We start from the raw sequence: 23,341 nt of genomic DNA on the forward strand, positions 1-23,341 counted from the left end.
GTAGTTGAAAGCAGCTATCAAATCCCCCCTCATTCTTCTCTTCTGCAGACTAAACAATCCCAGTTCCCTCAGCCTCTCCTCATAAGTCATGTGCTCCAGCCCCCAATCATTTTTGTTGCCCTCTGCTGGACTCTCTCCAATTTATCCACATCCTTCTTGTAGTGTGGGGCCCAAAACTGGACACAGTACTCCAAATGAGGCCTCACCAGTGCTGAGTAGAGGGGAATGATCACATCCCTCGATCTGCTGGAAATGCCCCTACTTATACAACCCAAAATGCCATTAGCCTTCTTGGCAACAAGGGCACAAGCTAATCCATCCCTGACAGGTGTTTGTCTAACATGTTCTTAAAAACCTCCAATGACAGAGATTCCACAGCCTCCCTAGGTAACTTGTTCCAGTGCTTAACTACCCTGGCACTTAAGATGATCTTTCCTAACATCTAACCTAAATCTCCCTTGCTGCAATTTAGGCCCATTACTGTTATGGACTGAGATGTAAGCAATCTGTTTTAGCAGTCAGAGCAGATGTCATGTCCAGTGGGTGGAGCAGGCATCCATGTTGGGGAATGAAGCCAAGAGTCAGCACCAGAGTCAACTACCAATTACCAGAACCAGAAATCAAAGCTGAAGGTCAGATACCAAATATGGGAGCCCAGGGTCAAGCCAGAGTCAGGGTCAGAAGTTGGAGGCCAGAGCCAGGTCTGATAACTGATCACTGGAGGCAAGGTGAAAGGGCAGGAACCAGCAGAGATGCAAGGATCAAGCACGGGGCAGGAGCACAGTGGGAACAGGAGTGAAGGCAGGCAGGAGCAGGAATCAGGAACAGGGGTAGGTGCAGGAAGCAGGCACGACAGGGAATCACCTTGTTGCTCAGACAAACTTTCTGTACCTCTTTCTGCCTTAAATAGCAGGTTGGACCAGTCAGTGGAGCCAGGCAATCCTCCAGTCAGGGTTCCTGTGGGTGGTGCCTTGACTGAAGCTATAGTCCTACTAGCTTCTCAGCCCACCAAGTTTCAATGGCCTTTTCATGGAGGCCAGGATGCAGCAGCTGTCAGGGACTCCCAGGCCTGGGTTCAAGACCTAGGTCCCATGATTACATCTTGTCCTGTCCCTTTAGTGAATAAGGAGAAAAAATTATCACCCTCCTCTTTATAGCAACCTTTTACATACTTGAAGACTGTCATCATTCCACCTCCCCCAAATCTTCTCCTCTCCATACTAAACAAACCCAGTTTTTTCAATCTGTCCTCATAGGTCATGTTTTCTAGACCGTTAATCATTTTTGTTGCCCTCCTCTGGACTTTCTCCAATTTGTCCCCATCTTTCCCAAAGTGTGGGTCCCTGAACTGGACACAATACTCCAGTTGAGGCCTTACCACTGCTGAGTAGAGTGGAAGAGTTACTTCCTGTATCTTGCTTACAACATGCCTGCTAAGACATCTCAGAATGATGTTTGCTTTTTTTTTGCAACAGTATTCCATTGCTGACTCATATTTAGTTTAATCCTTTTCTTCAGTGCACCTTCCTATGCAGGTCATTTCCCATTTTCTATTTGTACAATTGATATCTTCCTAAATGTGGGACTTCACATTTGTCCTTACTGAATTAATCCTATTTATTTCAGACCCTTTCTCCAGTTTATCAAGAACAGGAGGTCATCTAGTCCAACCCCCTGCTCAAAGCAGGACCAGTCTCCAACTAAATCATCCCAGCTAGGGCTTTGTCAAGCCTGACCTTAAAAATCTCTAAGGAAGGAGGTTCTCCCACCTCCCTAGGTAACCCATTCCAGTGCTTCACCACCCTCCTAAGAAAAAAGATTTTCCTAATATCCAACCTAAACCTCCCACACTGCATTACTCCTTGTTCTGTCATCTGGTACCCCTGAGAACAGTCTAGACCCATCCTCTTTGGAACTCCCTTTCAGGTAGTTGAAAGCAGCTATCAAATCCTTGCAATCCCTCCCAGCTTGGAATCATCCACAAAATGTATACGTGAACTCTCCATGCCATTATCCACATAATTTATGAAGATATTGAATAGAACCAGATGCAGGAGAAATCCCTGCAGGACCCCACCCTTGCATCTTGATTGTGAACCATTGATAACTACTCTCTGAGTACGCTTTTCCAACTAATTGGGCACCCATCTTATAGTAGTTTCATCTATATTTCCCTAGTTTGCTTATGAGAAGGTCATGCGAGATGTTATCAAAAGCCTTACTGCAGATGAGATACATCTACTGCTTTTCCCCATATCCACAAGGTTTGTTAACCTGTCAAAGAAGGATATTAGTTGCTTTGACATGATTTGTTCTTGACAAATCCATGAGGACTTATTTATCACCTGTCTATCTTCCAGGTCAGTGGTGGACAACATGAGGCCCATAAGGGTAATCCGCTGGCAGGCTGCCAGACAGTTTGTTTATATTGGCATGGCTACCTGCAGCTTCCAGTGGCCGCGGTTCAGCGTTCGTGGCCAATGGGAGCTGCAGGAAGCAGCAGCCAGCACATCCCTATTGCCTGCCAGCAGATTACCCTGACGGGCCATGTATGGCCCACAGGTTGCCCATCGCTGTTCTAGGTGCTTACAAATTGACTGTTTGATTATTTGTGTCATTATATTTCTGGGTACTGAATTTATGCTGACTGGTCTGTAATTCTCTGGTTTGTCCTTATTCATTAATTCATAGTCATTTATTAATAGTACCTGTATTCTTGAGGGACCAAAGAGTCCTCATTGAACTTCCTTAGATCTATGTTCAAACCAATTTTCAACTAGGGAACCATCCTATTCCCAAACTATAAAACATTGCATCATTTTCTAACCTTTTCATATTGCTGATATTAATTAACCGCATGTGGGGGAGGATGAAAAAGACACCAACAGTGTTATCAGTGGACCTTTTGTTACAAGGGACAACTTCTCTTTCCCAAAAGGAAGCGTTGAATGTCAGCTAATCAAAGTAGCTTGGAAATGTGTTTAGGGATGGGAGGAGTAGAATTTGACCCCTCTGTCCCATGTTTTACCTACACCAAGGCCAGGTTGCTGTACCATTGTGATAAACTTTAATACTTGTTTAACCCTGTTAAGCAAACAGATGAAGTAAACAATTACCCATGGTTGCAGACCACATCTGGGCAAACTTAATTGCAGGTTAAAAATCTGCTGAATGTGCAATACTGCAATAGGGAATTCTATAGGCACCATGAGGGGTTTATTGGGGTCTTTTGCACAGCAGGGCCAAGCATGGTTTTTGTCCGGTTTAAAGCTAACACATAGCAGTGTGTGGCAAATTGCAGTGAAGTAAGCTCACTTCCCCCTTCACTTCTTGAGTTAGAGACTGCAGATGATTCTTACATCAGACCGTGTCTCTTCTATCTTTATGCCATGCCTTAGGCTTAGAGTGTTCAAACCAGATGCAATCCTGTCTGGTCTCCCTAACACGTCCAGTATAATATTTATAATGAACTTATTGAAACTCAGGGCTACCTTTGTACACAGAACTCAGGAGCACCCCAGTCCCTCCCTCTCCTGTCTGCTGACTTCTAGACAGACAAAGGGAAAACAACACCACCCTCCCTTCTCTGTTTTAAAGAGACAAATACACTCTTGTGTCCCCTTTGACATACTGGGCCCAATTAATCCCTGGTGTAACTTCAAGGAATTCAATGGTATTTCCCAAAGGATGAATATGGCTCATTCATTATAAGTATCAGAACTCAAGATTTAACATGGACTGGACTGCAGACCTGGAAAAATAAAGAAGAGGCTGTGAGGTGGGCTTGAGTCCACTGCTGAGAGGCAGTGTTATGGCTAAATCTGAAAAATTGCTCCCCTTCCCTCCGAAGCTGGCAAGCAAGAAGCACAGTATTGACAATCCCCACCACATGATATTTTCCGGTAGCTTTTTCTGATGGGTACATGCAGGACTGGCCCTAGACCAAATGGTGCCCCAGGTGAGGAGTGTCTTCGGTGCCCACCCCCATTTGTTAAACTTTTGAATATCTTATTTTTTTTATTGCATTTGTCGCCCATTTCACAACTTTGATGCATGATTTGCAAGCATGATTTATCCCTGTCATATAAGACAATAAATTGGCACACTAGGCTCTGTAAATCTCTATTTATTTATGCCATATATAAGCACAAAAATTTGTTTCCTCTAAGCTTATAGAAACTTATTAATTTTAAGAGTAACTGAAATGTACAAACATCAAGAAATTAAACTGTCCTCTCACATTACGTGTTAAGCATGGTAAAAGAAGTAAAAGTATTTATTTTATATTGTTGAGTAGATAGGGGTTTGATAGATATCTCTAGTGTCTCATTAAATATGTCCTTTGTTAGTCACTACTTACACTCTTCAAGTCTTAAAACACAAGTACACTTTCACAAGTACACAGTGAGACAAGGTTCACAATATCTCAGCTGGGCTCTCACTTCATTCTTATATCTCACTGCCTGACTGAAGACGCCCTGCCTCTTATATACTTACGAGGGCATGGCTAACAACATTCTAAGAGGTTCGAGGAAAATGTAGTTCTCAGAAAGTCTGGAAGGTTCCACAAAATTCTACAAAGATCCAGAACATTCTAGGAGATTAGTGAAAAATGAATCCACATACAGAATACCTGAAACATTTTACTTCAAACATTTTAATTTCCCTTTTGTCACTAACAACAAAATCAGCACCCTGAGCACAGTGCCCCCCAAGCCCAGCACCTGGGTCATCTGCCCTAAATCCACTCCTGGGTACGTGCACCATAAATGGGGCTTGGGGGCACTTCAGAGAGGAGCTACATCTTATGGGCTTATTTAGGTTTCTCTCAGGCTTTTAGATGTGGCAATCCTGTTCTTTGTTAAAGGAGTGGTTCAGCAACCTCACTGCTTTGGAAATAATAGGTCCTCACCTCTCAGGAATATTTTTTTAGTTTTTTTATAAAGTGACATGAGATCTTTGAATGGAAGGTGATATAGAGTTGTAATATTTAATAATTATTACCAGTAAGCCACCTGGAATAAAAATATACAGCATGTAGATGATAATCCTCAATAGTGATGCAACAATAGTTAATAAAATTATTTTAATTTATTCTATAATGTTAAGTTATTCTAAACTTGCCTGCGTTGTTATTAAATTTGAATACTTGTATAAATGTGGTGCATGGAAAATGAGAGTTTATATATTTGATTTTAGTTGCTTGTTTTATTAAATGAAGTATTCAGGCTAGTTACAGAAACAGGAAATGTCTGCTTTTTCCTAATAAGTGACAGGCACAAGAAGCTTCAAGGAGAATACCTCGTCCTTGCCCATAAATCTGTATCTCTCACCTCCAGGTCCAATTGCAGAGTCTGGAATGCAGTTTCATAACGTTTTTGTTATATTAATTTACATTATTTACTTTTTATAATGTTAGAGAGTTTTGAACATACGTTATTGTGATTTGCGTTTTGTACAGAGTGTTTAGTGGGTGTTTTTAATTATGAATTGTGGGACAGGCTACTGTAGATTGTAATCTTGAGTACTGTTTAGTTAAAAGGCAGACACCCAACAGGAGCGCCTTCTCAAAGAGCCAGACACTTGCCCCTTGTAATGGACTGTGAAGATATTCTTCTTCCATCTTGAAGAGAGGTGGTATATAAGCTGGTGGTTTGTTAGGGCCACAAAAAGCAGAAAGAAAAGTCTCCTTGCTCTCCCTTCCCACCCCTTTCTCTCTTCATAACAAAAAAAAATCTGTTTCAAACACACACAAAGAATTCTAGGATATGCTTACTAGAAACTGATTCCTTGTATAAGCCCTCTAAGGTCAATGTGTAACTTTAAGGAAAACACACGTACTTAGGAAGCGTTTATTTGCAAACGTTTTTGTATTTATTTATATGCAAGCCTCCTGATAACTGCCTGATACCACTGCTATATAAATAGCAAGATGTTTTGTGCACAAATATAGTAATGTCATTTAATATCCTGGTTACTTACATAAGAAGCATTTAAGAATAGAATATTTATGGGCATTAATTAGTTATCTGGTGATGCTTGAACTACTTTCTGGCTAAAAAGAGCTACCTCCCCAAGAACTGTAAAAAAATCAATGCCTTCTTTGAGGACTATTTAAGCTAAAGACCTTCTTTAAGAATCATGTACATTTTTAAAAAAAACTATTTTAAAGCTAAAAGGATTTCATATAAAAAATAAGGCTGTTTGGACTGGACTTACCTGAATCCAAATTTCAACTCCTATTAAACGCTAATAGAATTTCTCGGAAAATCGACTAAATACAAGAAAGAGTTAAAACACTAAACTTTAAAGATGTTCTGAGAGTTAGTTTCCTCCACAAGAATAAAGACCGTTACCGCCCTGTGGAATATGGAAATAGATTGCTCATTCGTGAGCTGAAGGTGCCACCATCCCAGGAAGGTCTTAAGCCAAGGAGAGTATGTCTACACAGCCCTGGTCAATAGACTCAGGCTAGCAGGGCAAGCACTCTAAAAGTAGCTGTGTGGACAGTGCTTTGAAGTTGTGGCTCAGGTGGGAGCTCAGGCGCTGAAGGCTAGGGAGGGGGTTGGGCTTCAAAGTGCTGTCTATACAGCTATTTTTAGAGCACTAGCGTGATCCCGGCTAGCCCAACTCTGTCACCCCTGGCTAGGAGGCTCATTCCCGCCGGCTGGGTAGGCATACCCTGAAAGGATAAGCAGTTAATAGTTAAACCTAGACAAGGCCTAACAGAGGCGTGTCTTGCACCACCAGTGAAACCAAGAAAGAAGAGTATAAATATCTCCGAATTAAGCAAGCAGCACACTTTGCTCCTATTTCCCAACTTCAAAGGCAGTCCTGTCTCAACAGTCTGATCTTGCCTGGGCCTGTACATCTTATCTCTTTCAAGCAAGCAAACTGCATAAAGAAAACAGAGGAGCCACCCTACACCATCAAGAAGAACAACCTTCCAGTACAGCACTGCTTCTGCCGCATACTGCTATCACCAAGACGTCACCATTCTGGGTGAGAGGAAGTTTGCCAAAGCACAGTCCAATTTCAATTTTTCTTGTCAAAAATGTAATGGGATCTTGAAGTGCTATTGTAATTTAAGACAATAACCGCTTCTCCGCAACGCCACAATGGTTCAGACACGTATTCCTGGAGAGAAGACATACACTAACCTTGAAAAACAGAGAAATAGCAGATTTAATTTGAATATTAATATTCATTAATTTGCCCGTTTCAAGACAGCTCCTTGAATAGCTTGTTTTAAGTAATGTAATTTTAATACTTTCTCTTTGGTTTCGTAAGACTTAGTTAAGGTTGCTCACCTTTTCCCATTTATAAATGGTTAGGTTATCCATAATAAACCAAATAGGACACACCTACCCTTAAACAAGATGCCTTTGCCCATCTACAGACTGTTTTAGTTATCTATGATACACTGCGACAGGACTCACTACTGATTTTGAAAATAATATACTTTGCTCTTGACTTATCTAGAGAAGAGCACCCCCCCGAGATACACCTTCTCTCAAGGGGGTCATCTCTGTTAAAAGCTCTCCACGTACAGACATAGAAAAGAGATTGTAACTGAGGTGACCATTGTTTATTTATTTGCGTTTGTTTTGCTTTTATTTTTGTTCGTTTAACATTAAAACTGTCATAGTTAACTGTGATTATTTTGCTTGTTTTCAATCACGGTATCTCCTAAGGCACGGAAAAGAACACCACGTTACTAAAATAGAATCATAGTGTCAGGCTGGAAGGCACCACAAAAGGTCATCTAGTTCAGCCCCCTCGCAGGACCAAGCAGAGACAACCCATAACTGCTGGTAGTGGGGGAGGGGGCAGAGTGAGAGCAGTGGCTTCAGCAGATGTTACTGCACATAGATGCTGGAACTAGGGGTGCTGGGGGTGGTTTCCATTATATACAGGGTTTAGTTTGGTTCAATGGCTCTCAGCACCCCCACCATAAAAATGGTTCCAGCACCCCTGTTACTGCACATGCTTAGTCCATGTGAGCATGTTCAGTACAAGCCAACCAGCAAATCTGGGGGGCATGTGACCCTGCATGCCCCCACCACATGTCACCTCTGGGACCAAGTAAACCTAAACCATCCTGACAGGTGTTTATCTAACCTGTTCTTAAAAACCTTCACAGAAGGGGATTCCACAACCTCCTATGGTTACCTATTCCAGTGCTTAACTCTCCTTATAGTTAGAAAGTTTTCCCTAATATCTAACCTAACTCTCCCTTGCTGCAGATTAAACTGATGAAATACTAGTAAATAAACACAACTATGACATAGTTGGCATCACAGAAATCTGGTGGGATAATACGCATGACTGGAATATTGGTATAAAAAGGTACAGCTTGCTCAGGAAGGACAGGCAGGAGAAAAAAAGAGTTATTGCCTTGTATAGCAAAGATGTATATGCTCGCATTGAGGTTGAGATACAAGTTGGAAGCAGACATGTTGACAGTCTCTGGGTAAAGATAAAAGGGGTAAAAACAAGAGTGATGTCATGGTAGGATCTATTACAGACCACCTAACCAGGAAGAAGAGGTGGATGAGGCTTTTTTTAAACAACTAATAAAATCATCCAAAGCACAAGACTTGGTGGTGATGGGGGATTTCAATTACTCAGACATCTGTTGGGAAAATAACACAGCAGGGCACACATTATCCCATAAGTTCTTGGAATGTATTGGAGACAATTTTTTATTTCAGAAGGTGGAGAAAGCTACTAGGGGAGAGGCTGTTCTAGATTTGATTTGACAAATAGGGAGGAACTGGTTGAGAATCTGAAAGTGGAAGGCAGCTTGGGTGAAAGTGATCATGAAATGGTAGAGATCATGATTCTAAGGAATGGTAGGAGGGAGAACAACACAATAAAGACAATGGATTTCAAGAAGGCAGACTTTAGCAAACTCAGGGAGTTGGTAGGTAAGATCCCATGGGAAGCAAGTCTAAGGGGAAAAACAATTGAAGACAGTTGGCAGTTTTTCAAAGAGACATTATTAAGGCACAAGAGCAAACTATCCCACTTCATAGGAAAGATAGGAAGTGTGGTAAGAGACCACCCTGGCTTAACCAGGAGATCTTCAATGATCTAAAAATAAAAAAGAGTTCTACAAAAAGTGAAAACTAGGTCAAATTACAAGGGATCAATATAAACAAATAACACAAGTATGTAGGGACAAAATTAGAAGGCCAAGGCACAAAACAAGATCAAATTAGCTAGAGACATAAAGGATAACAAGAAAACATTCTACAAATACATTAGAAGCAAGAGGAAGATCCAGGATAGGGTAGGCCCATTACTTAATGGGGGGAGGGGAAATAATAACAGAAAACGTGAAAATGGCAGAGGTGATTAATGACTTATTTGTTTCGGTTTTCACCAAGAAGCTTGGTGGTGACTGGATGTCTAACATAGTGAATGTCAGTGAAAATGAGGTAGGATCAGAAGAGGCTAAAATAGGGAAAGAACAAGTTAAAAACTACTTAGACCAGTTAGATGTCTTCAAGTCACCAGAGCCTGATGGAATTCATCCTAGAATATTCAAGGAGCTGACTGAGGAGATATCTGAGCTATTAGGGATTATCTTTCAAAAGTCATGGAAGATGGGAAAGATTCCAGAGGACTGGAAAAAGACAAATATAGTGCCAATCTATAAAAAGGGAAATAAGGACAACCCGGGGAATTACAGACCAGTCAGCTTAACTTCTGTACCCAGAAAGATAATGGAGCAAATAATTAAGCTATCAATTTACATACATTTAGAAGATAATAAGGTGATCAGTAACAGTCAGCATGGATTAAGTCAAGAAGAAATCATGTAAAACCAACCTGATAGCTTTCTTTGACAGAGTAACAAGCCTTGTGGATGGGGGGAAGTGATAGATGGTATATCTTGACTTTAGTAAATCTTTTGATACTGTCTCGCATGACCTTCTCATAAACAAACTAGGGAAATGCAACCTAGATGGAACTACTATAAGGTGGGTACAAAACTGGTAGGAAAACTGTTCCCAGAGATTAGTTATCTGTGGTTCACAGTCAAGCTGGAAGGACGTAATGAGTTGGGACCCACAGGGATCAGATCTGGGTCCAGTTCTGTTCAATATCTTCATCAATTATTTAGATAATGGCATACAGAGTACACTAATAAAGTTTGCGGATGATACCAAGCTGGGAGGGGTTGCAAGTGGTTTGGTAGGATAAGATTAAAATTCAAAATGATCTGGACAAACTGGAGAAATGATCTGAAGTAAATAGGATGAAATTCAATAAGGACAAATGCAAAGTACTTCACTTAGGAAGGAACAATCAGTTGCACACATACAAAATGGGAAATGACTGCGTAGGAAGGAGTACTGCCTAAAGGGATCTGGGATTCATAAGCTAAATATGAATGAGCAGTGTAACACTGTTGCAAAAAAAGCGAACATCATTCTGGGATGCATTAGCAGGAGTGTTGTAAGCAAGACCTGAGAAGTAATTCTTCCCCTCTACTCTGCGCTGATTAGTCCTCAACTGGAGTATTGTATCCAGTTCTGGGCACCACATTTTGGGAAGGATGTGAACAAATTGGAGAGAGTCCAGAGAAGTGTGGCAAAAATGATTAAAGGTCTAGAAAACATGACCTATAAGGGAAGCTAGAAAAAATTACAGTTGTTTAGTCTGGAGAGGAGAAGACTGAGAGGGGACATGATAACAGTTTTCAAGTACATAAAAGGTTGTTACAAGGAGGAGGGAGAACAATTGTTTTTTTTTAACTTCTGAGGATAGGACAAGAAGCAATGGGCTTAAATTGCAGCAAGCGCGGTTTAGATTGGACATTAGGAAAAACTTCCTAACTGTCAGGGTGGTTAAGCACTGGAATAAATAGTCTAGGGAGGTTGTGGAATCTCCATCATTGAAGATTTTTAAAAGCAGGTTAGACAAACACCTGTCAGGAATGGTCTAGATAATACTTAGTCGTACCATGAGGCAGGGGACTGGACTAGATGACCTCTCAAGGTCTCTTCCAGTCCTGTGGTTCTATGATTTCTTGTCCTAACTTCAGTGGACATGGAGAACTATTGATCAATGTCCTCTTTATAACAGCCCTTAACATAATTGCAGACTGTTTTCAGGTTCTCCCTCAGTCTGCTTTATAGTGGAAGTCACATCTAGGTTTGCCAGCTTTCCAATTTCTTAAAACCAGACACTATATCAGGGGCACTGGAACCTCCTGCATCCCCCTGCTCTGCCTTTTCCTGAGGCCCCGCCCCCGCTCTGCCTGTTTCCCCAAGGTTCCATCCCTGCTCCGCCTCTTCCCTTGATCCTCCCCTCTCCCACATCCTTCTCCCCCTCCCACCCCAAGCTGTGCTTCCTTTGCCTGGAAGGGGACTACTCACCTGCTGCCCACAGCGCCAGGGCTGGGAGCTGAAGCCTGATGCAGAGCCTGCCTGCCTATGAGATGCAGGTAGGTGGCCCCGGCTGAGCAGGTGCTGATGAGGGTTGATGACCCAGTGCCTCCCACCCCCCGCCCTCCCTGCTCGCTCTTAAGGCAGGTAAAAAGTGATGGGGCCAAGGCCCCTGGCCCACCCTGTTCTGGCACCCTTGCACTACAGCTATGGTCAAAATTGCCTGGGCCACTCAGCTCCACCCAGGGATCCTCCCGACCAGTGGAAAGCAAGGGGCCAGACCCCGCTTTCTTACCCCAGTGGTGGCTCCTCCAGGCCCACAGCAGCAGCCAAGCCAGCCCCGCTTTGGGGACTGGGGAAAAGCGGAACCAAAAGCACCCCCTTCCCATGCTCCCCACTCCTGCCCAGCTGCTCTGCCCTGGGCTCTGGCTGAGGCCACTGGGCCCAATCCTGTGCCACCCATTTTTGCGCCCCCTTGCCAACTCTGCACTTGGGGCAACTGCCCCTCTTGCCCTGCCCAAGCTATAACCCTGGAAAACTGCAGTAACCAGCTTTTCAGTGTTCAGTCAATATTTCTGACCTGAGACTACAGATCTCCTTAAAACTGGACTTTCCAGTCAAAAACCAGACACCTGGCAACCCTAGTCACATCCCTAAACTGGCATTAAGTGAGACAATTATTAAGATTTGGCCTCTCCCATTTCTTGTTTCTCTAGATTAGTGTTTCTCAACCTTGGGGTCGCAACCCCCGGGGGTCACAGGATGGGTTTAGGGGGTTGCAAGTGCAGGGCTGGCATTAGGGGGTGGCAAGCAGGGCAATCACCCGGGATCCCATGCCACAGGGGGCCCCTCCAAGCTAAGTTACATGCTTTAGTTGGGCGGCACAGCTGGGACTTGGGCTTCATATTTGGTTACCAGCATTATTGTTGCTCTTGTGGAATTATTTTCCCTCCTTGCCCTCGAAGGAGGATTATGGGGTGCTTCCTGCTTTTGCTCTGCTCGTTTGACCTCAAGTTTCTCTGTGTTGCAGTCCAGGAGAACTTGATAAGATTCCCGTCCTCTTGGAGCCTGTTAATGCCATTCCTTATTTGGCTAGTGCGGTTGCTGATGGCAGATGGGATTTCTCTGTCCTTCTCAGGCTGCCAGAGAGGTCATAGCCTGGGAAGCACTGGTTCTATTTGTTACTATATAAATTGTAGGTGTTTCCAGCTCTTTCCCCACATTAAATAGATGAATTGTACACTTGAGGAAGTATTGCCAAGTTTGTGATGTAACATCCCATTTCTTCATGGCTTTCAGTTTATTAAACCAGACTGAAATGCAGGCAGAAACAGATAATTACATTCTGTATGCCCTCCCCCTAAACCATATGAGCAACATAAGCTTGCCAAAAACAACTGCTCCTTTTATTGTCCATATTCTGAACTACTGTGCAGCTAGGAGAGCAACACTGAAATCATAACTCATTTGATTTTGGTGGGGCTTCTCTGCCCATAGAATGTCAATTCCAAGATGTATGTGAGGTGCACAGTATGCTAACAACACTGTAACATAGATATATAATAAAATGGGAGCTAGAGAAGTTAGAAATGTTGGATAGGAGATAATGTCCTAAGATTTCCAATATAAAAATGCAAGCTAATATATCTGAGAGAAAATGAACAAAAGTACAGCTATTCAAAGGGAGGGAGATATACAGAAGTGAGATGCCTTGTACTGGAAGCATATATTCACCAGTTACCCAATATGGGTCATAGTTAGACTTGAAAGGATTAGATTTTTATCAGTAAACACTGGTAAATATCAGTTTCACTGTACACACACAAATCAATGAAAACATTTCCATTGATGATAGTCAAAATGTACAAATTGGCAAAGTAAGAAAACTGCTGCTTGAGAACTTATTAGAATTTGATTTAAGGTTATTTATTTTATATATTTTGACATGTGATGTTAACAATTTGCGTTTTAATCATTATAAAACTTTTTGAATCTCAAAATCTGCTGTGATTAAACAATTATTGTCTAGCACTCACTACAGACAATTTCTCGTAACTGTGAAAATTGAAATAGATAAACATTGAAAAAATGCTTAAAACTCATAATCTGGTACAACTACGGAAATTTAAATAGATGAAAATTTTTAAATGTTTAAAAATAAATGATATTATCTGCCAAAATTATAACAAAAATTGAATTCTGCTAAGCTTATTCATAGCCTTGGGATCATATTGGATCCATTGCATTTCCTGGAATCTCAGGAGGCACAGAGTATCTTTCATAACTTGTATTCAATTTTGTATATAATACACTTCCTGCTAATTACATTGCACTTACATTTCAATTTAATCCTATTAATTCAGTCACTGGTTAATTTGAACAAAAGCTCAGGATCAAAATGATAACTATTTTAAAATAGCTAAACCTACATCCTTTATTTTGAGCAATTTTGAAATTATATATATTATGAGTTGCCTAATGTAAATGTGTGTCACTTCCCTCTGCTAGATGGAATCAGAAGTGATCAACTGTGTGTCATAGGCAATCAGGCAAACTGCCTCTGCTTTTGAAGCAGAATGATCTGAGTTCTATCTCTGTTGTTGCCACAATGGTGTAAGTGGCTCTGGTGTACAACATACTGACAACTAGGGCATGAGTGCTGGAGGGGAAGGGGCAAAGGGCCATTTCCCCATTTTTTTAAACAAAGGGGTCCATGCCCCCTCACTTTTGAGAACTTGAACTTGGAAGGGGTGCAACAGGGGGGCCAGCCCTTCCTCTGGCCCTGATTGGAGCTGGGTGGCATAACAGTGTAGCCTCATCCCTGCTGGCATGACGGAGGGGTGACTAGGCCAAATTTGAGTGAATGTAAGTGAGTGGTGTTGCTACCCCATGTACCAGGACATAATGCAACTCACTGAAATTTGGCCCAGTCGACCCTCTGTCATGATTGAAGTGGGGCTGGGCCAAATTTGAGTGAGTGGTGTTGCAATCTGACACATGGGATCATAATGCTACTCAGGTTTGGCCCCTTTTGGTTGCTTCCTCCCCTCCTCCACTTTTGCAGTCCTTCCGGCTCCCATGAACTAGGTGTACCATGTTCCCATCTCATTTTTTCACAAAGGTTTTGTTTGTGGAAAGCAAATTTGAGCCCATGGGCAAGAGATATGTTTTGTGACTGAACAAAATTTGCTTTGTAATAAAAACAAATATATTTTGATCAGAAGCTGGGATGCTTTATAAAGGACAAGCCATCCACTCAGGTGGGGAAAAGAAACAATACCATGTGACTTTGGTGTCCAGTCACACCGCTGAAATATTGAATTGAAACTGTTGAATACCCGAAGCCTCAGCAAGAACAGTTTGTAAGCAATCCATAGGCTATCTGTTTGCATAAAGTATTTGTCCAATTACTTTGAATAATGAACATATTATTATAAATTGCACTCTATTGGTTGATCATGCTCAGACAGGAAAGAAAGCTAAGTTTGCCGAACAAATTTGTTTATTGCAAATAGTTTGCCCAGCTGTAATGACAAACCATGATATCCATGATATCCATTTGTTAAATATATATTTTACACACACATACACTGCCTTGTTATTTCAGTCTAGCCTATTTTTATCACTTTGAATTAAGTAGCTGATCTTGTTACATAGATGATCATTTGGTGCTTATCTCAGGTTCCATAGCATGACAGTGATTATAGCATCAGTGTAACTAAATTGGAATAACACAACTCTTATGTGTGACGAAGACATGTGTCTGGCGAAGAGGGTATTCACCCACAAAAGCTTATGCTCCAATACGTCTTTTAGGCTATAAGGTGCCACAGGACTCTTTGTCGTTTTTTACAACTCTTAGGGCAGGTCTACATTTAAAATGCTGCGCAGCTGCACCAGAGCAGCTGCGTCGCTGTAGCACTTCAGTGAAGACACTACTGTGCCAACGGGAGAGCTTCGTCTGTCAGTGTAGTTAATCCGCCTCTATGAGAGGCGATAGCTTGGTCAATGAGAAAAGTTCTCCCATTGACAAAGTTCTGCCTATGCTCGGAGTTAGGTTGGTATAACTGTGTCCATCAGGGATGTGGATTTTTCACACCCTGGAGTGATTTAGTTATACCTATGTAAATGTATAGCGTAGACCTGGCCTTAGTTATGGTAATCTTTTATTACCATGTGCCTTTCTTGGGATACTTTTTTTCTTCCATCTCATTCAAAATTTTGGCTCTTTGCTAAATGGCAATTTTCTATAGCTATTGATTTAATAAAACCTGTGTAAAGTGATTGAAATTGATCCAAATAAAGGTTGGAGAGATGTGTTATTCTTTTAATATAAATGATTCGGTTCCTGAGGTTATGATCCAACTGAATGGGGGATCAAATTAACCAGTGATTGAATTAAGGAGATGGCATTCTATATCATTAAAAGCAATACCATGAAATTGACCATTATAAACGACCATGTTGAACATTGTTAAAGTTTAACATCGGTTTCTAGGGGAAAATAAACCCTTTGCATACTTCAGTTTTGAAAATTGCCTGACAATATAGGCTTTATAATAGTCTTTGCATTCAAGTGGATAGGACATTGGCCACTGAGCATTTATCAAACTCCATAATGGAGACCAGACCTAGGCCCAAGTCCCAGCAAAGCTTGGATCCTTACCCAAAAGCCCTTACAGCTCCAGGATGTCTGGATGTGGGATTTTTGTTTAAGCCTATACCTGCTGGAATCTTTATACATTAGCCAGACTGGAGCTGCAAAGGTAGTATAAAAATACCCAGTGTAACCAAAATCAAATTTTTTGGTGAGGGAAATGGCTTGCAGAGAGGCTTCTGTGGGTAAAGCACTGGACTGGGACACAGGAGTTTTAAGTTCAGTTCCTGGCTCTGGGACAAGTCATTAATCTCTCTGGCTGCCAATTTCCCATCTGTATAATGATACTTCCCCTGGCTGTCTTGCCTATGTAGATTGTAAGTTCTTCAGGGCAGGGATGGTCTCTTGCTATATATAGGTGCAGCGCCTAGCACAATGAGCCCTGAGCCTATATATAGCCATATATAATATGGCTGAGTCTCTAAGTGCTACTAGTACAAATAATAATGATAGCTGTCATTTGGCAGTGTGCTGTCTGTCACTGGGTGGGGCTTTGAGATTTCTTGTTCCTTTGGTTAAACCAAGGGTCTCAAACACGCGGCCTGCAGGCCGCATGTGGCCCGCGAGGTTATTTTCTGTGGCCCACGAGGTCCTCGTGGCCCCCCACCCACCCTCCCCCAGCGTTTACCTAGAGCGGCTCTGGCCCGGCGCACAGGAAGCGGAAAGAACATGGGGGAAGAGAGGCGCAGGGGTGTGTGTTGATGTTGCTTCAGGCACCACCCCCAGCAGCTCCCATTGGTCACGGTTCCCCATTCCCGGCCAATGGGAGATGCGCAGTGCCTGAAGCAACAGCAACACACACCCCTGTGCCCTTGCTCCACCACGTTCCAGCCGCTTCCCGGAGTGGAGCGGCGTTGGGGCAGGGCAGGCAGGGATCCTGCCCTGCCCCCGGTGCATGCTGGGCCACAGCCTGCCCCCCGAGCCCCTCCTGCAGTCAAACTCCCTGCCCTGAGCCCCTTGCCACACCCCGACCCCCTGCCACACCCCTTCTGCACCCCAACCCACTGCCCTGAGCCCCCTGCCGCACCCCAACCCCCTGCCACACCCTGCACCCAACCCCCCTGCCCTGAACCCCCTGCCGCACCCCAACCCCCTTCCTTGAGCCACCTGCCGCACTCTGCACCTGACCCCCTGCCCGGAACCCCCTGCCGCAACCCGCACCCCTCCTGCACCCCAACCCACTGCCCTGAGCCCCCTGCCGCACCCCAACCCACTGACCTGAGCCCCCGCCGCACCCCTCCTGCACTCCGATCCCCTGCCCTGACCCCCTGCCACGTCCCTCACCCCTCCTGCACCCCACACCCCAACTCCCTGCCCTGAGCCCCCTGCTGCACCCCTCATCCCCAGGGCCGCCCAGAGAATTCAGGGGGCCTGGGGCCCTCGCCGCCAAATTGCTGCTGAAGACCCGGCACTTCGGTGGCGGGTCCAGAAGCGGAAGGACCTCCTGTTGCCGAAGACCCAGAGCGGAAGAAGCTCCAGGGGCCCGGCCTCCACGAGAGTTTTCCGGGGCCCCCAGAGCTTGTGAAGGACCTTGCTCCAGGGGCCCCAAAAAACTCTCTTGGAGGCCCCTGCGGGGCCCGGGGCCTGGGGCAAATTGCCCCACTTGCCCCCCCCGGGTGGCCCTGCTCATCCCTCCTGCATCCCACACCCCAACTCCCTGCCCTGAGCCCCTGCCACACCCCACACCCCTCCTGCCCTCCCTGGGGGCAGGGAGGGGGTGGAGTTGGGGTGGGGATTTTGGGGAAGGGGTGGAGTGGGGGCAGGGCTGACGGCAGCAGGGGGTGGGGAGGTGTCAGTAATGCGGCCCTCGGGCCAATGTACTAGTCCTCATGTGGCCCTTGTGGTCATTTGAGTTTGAGACCCCAGGGTTAAACTGTGTATAGCAGCTGGGAGTGAATTATATAACATGAATAGTCTAGTGCCAATCCTAGGCTGTGTTATTTGGCTGCTGTGAGCAATAGCTGCTGCTGACCTCTCCTCGAAAGCACAGATAAACATTGTCTTTAGAAATATTTCTGTTTGTTTGAGTTCCTCTGCTGCTGCTGCTGGTTCCCCACCAAAAGTGCCCAGCCTCAGCCTTTGTTTATAACATTGCCCCAGCAACTAGCTGTCAAACAGAGCCTTTTGACTTCTGATGGGGAAAGAAATAAGCAGCAAGGGAGTTTCCAAGCTTCAGGACAATGCTCTTGATGGAAACCAAGTAAGGGTTTCCTCTCTCTCCCCAGTGAGCAGATCTCCCTGCCTCCTCCCATGGCTGATCCTTCCCCTCTCTGTACTCCTGACATCCTTATGCTGCTGGCTTGCCTCCTCTCTAGGCCACCTGCCCAACTTCCTGCCTGGAGCAACTCTGGGCTCCATGCTATTTCCTTTCTAACCTGTGGTCCTGCCCCTTGGTGCACTGCCTGCCTCACAGGATCATGGCCTTGGGAGGCTGCAGCCGGGAGGGAGGGCACATTCAGCTATTTCCTCCGTCCCCTTTGGGGACCCTCTCGTGCCCCTGCAGGGGGATGGATTAATAGGCGCTTCCCTCCCACTAACTCACCACGTGAGTGCCTTAAAGAGCAAACCCGACTTTGTCAGAGCGAGAAGAGGGGGAGCCAGACACCCCCTGCACAGAGACCCAGCCCTGCCCTGCCCCCTGGCGCTCGCCCGTCCCAAACCTCGCAAGAAAGCGTTACGGAGGGGAGAGGGCGGGGGAGGGATTTGGCTGGCCCCGCTCAGCTGCGCTCGCTCTGGACGACAGAGACACTCGGCCCGGCCCCGGCACGAGCCCTCCCGCTCCCCCACCCCTCGCCGTACAAAAAGCCGCCCGACAAGTTTCTTGGAACTTTGCCTGCCCTGACGCAAACAATGGTGCAGGGCCCCATCCTCCCGGGGCAGCCAATAGGCAGCTGGGGGACCCGGTTGCCACCAATCAGAGGGCGCTGGACAGTTCCCCGGTCCTGACTGACCTTCAGCCGGCTGGCGTGGGGGGGATAAAAGAGCCCAGAGGCGGGAGCGGAGGTTTGGCTGCTGCCGCCCGCCGTCCCTCCCCCGCCTTAGAGCCAGGCAGAGGCGGCGAGGACCCGGCGCGGCCAGAGCCGAGCGGGACGGAGCGCGAGCCCCAGGGGGAGCGGCCGCCGTTCCGGGGGCTCCCGCGAAGCGCCGCCCCTGCTCATTCACTGAAGCCCCAGCAGCGCCTGGAAGCCGGGGCTGGGCAGCGGCCCGGCAGAGCGGGTGCAGCGAGAAGCCTGCCCGCCCCCGGGAGGGCGCCGCTGCCCTGCGCGCAGCCAGAGGTGAGCGCCGAGCCACGGCCCCCCCCCCCCCGCCCCCGCGGCTGCCTGGGCTCGCTGCGCCGCCCCCTGCGCGCCGTGCCCCGCTACCGGTGTCCCCTGCGGAGAGAGGAGACGAGGGGACAGGGAAAGGCACCTTGGGGAGGGGAGGGTATCGGAGCTGGGTGAGTGGGGGGAGATTTGGGGACAGGGAGCAGGGTGACGGGGGGAGATTTAGGGATGGGGAACAGGGAGCTGGGTTACGAGGGTGAGTGGGGGAGATTTGGGGAGCTGGGTTACGGGGGTGAGTGGGGGAGATTTGGGGAGCTGGGTTACAGGGGTGAGTGGGGGAGATTTGGGGAGCTGGGTTACGGGGGTGAGTGGGGGAGATTTGGGGATGGGCCACAGGGAGCTGGGTTACAGGGATGAATGGGGGGGAGATTTGGAGATGGGTAATAGGGAGCCGGGTTATGAGGGTGAGTGGGGGGAGATTTGGGGTTGGGGCACAGGGAGCTGAGTTAAGGGGGTGAGTGGCCGGGGGGGAGATTTGGGAACAGGGAGCCGGGTTACAGGGGGAGTGGGGGGAGATTGGGGGATAGGGCACAGGGAGCTGAGTTATGAGGGTGAGTGAGGGACAGGGCCTAGGGAGCTGGGTTACGGACGGTGAGTTAGGGAGATGGAGACTTTATAAAATTATAATTTATATTAGCCTGTGATGGGCTGAAATTTCTCAGTCAGATTTATCAGCATATTGCATTTCTTGTTAAAGTGGATTTGTTTGCTTGTGATTCCAACTCTAGACTTCCTATCTTGCCCTTGCTTTGTTTGCCTATAATTCAGACAAAGGCGAGGGGGGTTAGTGCATCTCTGCCATTTTGTATATTATTGAAAATATGTGCCCTCGTGAGTCAAAAATGTACAAAGCTAGAGCAACCCCAGCACAGTTCTTTCCACTTAGTATCTTTCTCAGGGTGGCAAAACATAAGCCTTCTTTACAAGGAAAGGCACTGTCTTAGCCTCTTGGATACCAAAGTGAATCATTAGACACAGACCCTACCTACCAGCTTGAAAAATTCCTCAAGGCAGTTTAAACAGGACAGTGACTGTGAGGAGACCGCTGTGGCCTTGAGAAAGAACATTTCAGTTTGGACCAGAGTGGTAGTTCAGTTTGCTGAACTGATAAATCTGAATCAGTCCTGCCCTCTACATAAAAGTTAGAAATGAACTGTGATTAAAAGCACAACCAGAGTTGGAAAAGGAAAAAAAAAAAGAACAGGGCTTTGCTGGGGAGAGGTGTGTGTTACTGTGCTGCCACCAGGTTCACTGGGGAGGGGGAGTGACTGACTCACTACCAATCATTAAATTGCATTTTTGGTTTGTTTTTTTGGGAAGTGTTTCCATAGGTCTTGGACCTAATGAGGCATTTTGACAACGAAGTGGGGACAAGCCCCTCCTGAAACCCAAGCTCAGCGATGCCTTGGAACGTCAAATGGCTGAACAGCTACAGCAGCCACAATTCCCAGTCCCAAAAGCAATGTAAGAAATCCTCCTTCGCCTTTTACCAGGCAGTGAGGGACCTGCTGCCTGTGTGGCTTCTGGAGGACATAAGAACAATGGAGGCCTTTCACTGGGAGGAAGGCGGAAAGGTGAGCACCTATTCTCCCTCTGAGGCTCTTCTCTATGCCCTGGTGCACAATCACCAACCTTATGCTCAGTACCTACTGAATAAGTTTCCTCAGAGCGCCCTGGCCATACCCAGCCAAAACTTCAGCTGCTGCCAGTCATCAGCTCCTCACCTGGCCATGGCCGTTCGCTACAACCGGACCCACATCCTCTTCAGAATACTGAAAGCCATCAGAGGCTTTCCAGAGAGAGAGAGAGCCAGCTACTTGGACCGCAGGGGATGCAGTCGCGTGGAAGGCAGCAAAACTGTCTTGCATGTGGCCTGTGAACTGTTGAGACCCGAATGTTTGCTTCTAGTGCTGGGTCATGGGGCATCCCCCTGCTTATGTGACTGCAATGGGAATACCCCTTTGGACATCTTGCTCCAGCAGATTTCTCAGACCCCAGCGGTTAACATGTGCACCAAGCTCCTCTTGCTAGACTCCCTTTTCCTCTTCATGCCTCAGGAACTCCAGTTTTCAATGAAACAGCAACTGCTGGACAATCACCAGCCCTGGCAGGATCGTTTGGGAGAGAACAGATTCCAGTGGCTGGCAGGTTTAACTCCTACATCTCTGTTCATCACGGCTATGCGTGTCTTAATCAGGAGCATTCCACCTGAACAATTCCCAGAGGCACTGGAAAATCTGCCTTTGCCACAGTTTCTGAAGCCTTTAGGCTTGAAATTGAAGAACTAGGGGACGTGCCCAAGAGCCTCCAGCTTGTGTGGTTTCGGCAGATGTAGGCCAATGCTCTTGTTTTAATTAGAACATGTTTTTAAAAGGATTGTATCTGGCACTTTACATATCTTTTTATTTAAAGATCATTGTAGTGAGTAATTTTCACACCACTTTTTATAAAAGTATTATATGGTATGTGTAACTTAAGATACATGGGTGTATATATTTATAAACAGGTGTAAATAAACCAGTGGCAGATATGACTGAAAAGGGGAATCTAGTAATTTAAAGTTCTGATGTGACATATCCATGTGAGAGTGGTAGAGAGAGGCCCTTTGGTTCTGTCCTACCTTTCGTTTAAACATGGCACAATTCTGGAACAAAACAATTTATTTTTACAAGTATCCTGGTAGGAGTTGTGAGGGAAACATTATATATACATACACACGCACACTAAGGCATAGGTGAAAAATTCTTGATCTTGTACAAAAACGAAGGTATTTTTAAAAGAATCTAACTAAATAAGGATGGCAAGGATATACATATTAACAAAAATGGCCATGTGTATGAAAACCAGATTGTTTTCCCATAATGTTCTGTGTTCCCTTTGCCCTTCAGTGAAATCAGAGGGGCCTAGCTGTCATCTCTCTTTTTGCTGTGGAGGGAATGGCCAAGATTTGGTTAGAAGGAGGAAGGGGGTAATACATTATGGTTTCATCCTCCCTCAATCCTGCAGAGGCACCTTCACGTGAACACTATATGTTTGAGGCGCTATCGTCTTAGGGGAGTGGCTAGGAAAAGGAGCAGAGCTGGACAGAGCCATTCTCCTTGCTATTGTCCTCCTACAAACCCACAGGGACTTTTTTGTGCAAACTGATGTCTGCATTCTGTCATGTGGATTCTTCTTTGTTGTCATTCTCCATCGCCACCCCAAACATGTTGGCATAAGTTGTTGAAAAGCCTATGGCATCCTTAGTCGCTGTGGGTATTTAGGGAGCAGCTTGGATGCACTGGACCTCCACCTGAATATCTTGACCCTCAGTTGATGACCAAAGATACATGGAATATTCCCAGAGATTCTCCAGACATCTCTGCATTGGGAGAGCTATGCCCTTGTCCGCTCTGCAAGGAGCAAACCATGCCTTCCCCCACCAGTCATTGTAATCTTCATGGCTTCGACAGAGTTTTCCACCTACCTTTGGCTCTACAGTAGGAGGGCATTAGCTGAGTTGCCGTGTTTTTTTTGGCACCCAAGACTCTCGCCATGGAGTCAGTTATTATGTTAGAGATTTCAGCCTCCTAGCTCCCTACAGGGAGATGCACAGAGCAGAAGTGAAAAGCCCTTGTTTGAAACATAAATCTCTTTGATCATTAACAAGTTTGGTGAGAAAAACTATGAAAAACACAGAGCAAGCAACTGTAAATTGTTCACAGTTCAGCTGAAAAGATTCTAGAGAGTTTCTCCAGTGTGGAACTCCCCTCTTTTAAAAACATACAGTCCTATTGGATATATGATAATATAGGAAATACTAGAGGGTTGGTGTGCTTCAGAAATTTGAGATGCAACAGAGGAAAAAATAGTTTGTTTTACGCTGAGGTAGAAAAAAAACAAGAGGGTGATTGCTCAAGCTAATTAACACAGGAAATGCAGATCCCTTGCTAGGGTGGCTTGAAATAACCAAAATAAGCAGT

General features: G+C 45.4%; 1 protein-coding gene across 1 annotated transcript; it reads left to right on the top strand.

The window, feature by feature from the left end:
• The first annotated feature begins 19,007 nt into the window (after window positions 1-19,007).
• On the top strand, window positions 19,008-22,398 carry ANKRD9 (ankyrin repeat domain 9). The gene is made up of 2 exons (XM_045012763.1): window positions 19,008-19,331; window positions 20,700-22,398. The coding sequence occupies exon 2, from the start codon at window positions 20,780-20,782 to the stop codon at window positions 21,665-21,667; it is 888 nt and encodes a 295-aa protein (XP_044868698.1). The 5' UTR covers window positions 19,008-19,331; window positions 20,700-20,779; the 3' UTR covers window positions 21,668-22,398.
• Window positions 22,399-23,341: the final 943 nt, after the last annotated feature.

The sequence above is a fragment of the Mauremys mutica genome, chromosome 4 (assembly GCF_020497125.1).
Source record: "Mauremys mutica isolate MM-2020 ecotype Southern chromosome 4, ASM2049712v1, whole genome shotgun sequence".
Taxonomy (NCBI): Eukaryota; Metazoa; Chordata; order Testudines; family Geoemydidae; genus Mauremys; species Mauremys mutica.

Bases quoted from the DNA above. Each gene is read 5' to 3' on its own strand.
- ANKRD9 (XM_045012763.1), top strand. From the start codon at position 20,780: ATGCCTTGGAACGTCAAATGGCTGAACAGCTACAGCAGCCACAATTCC.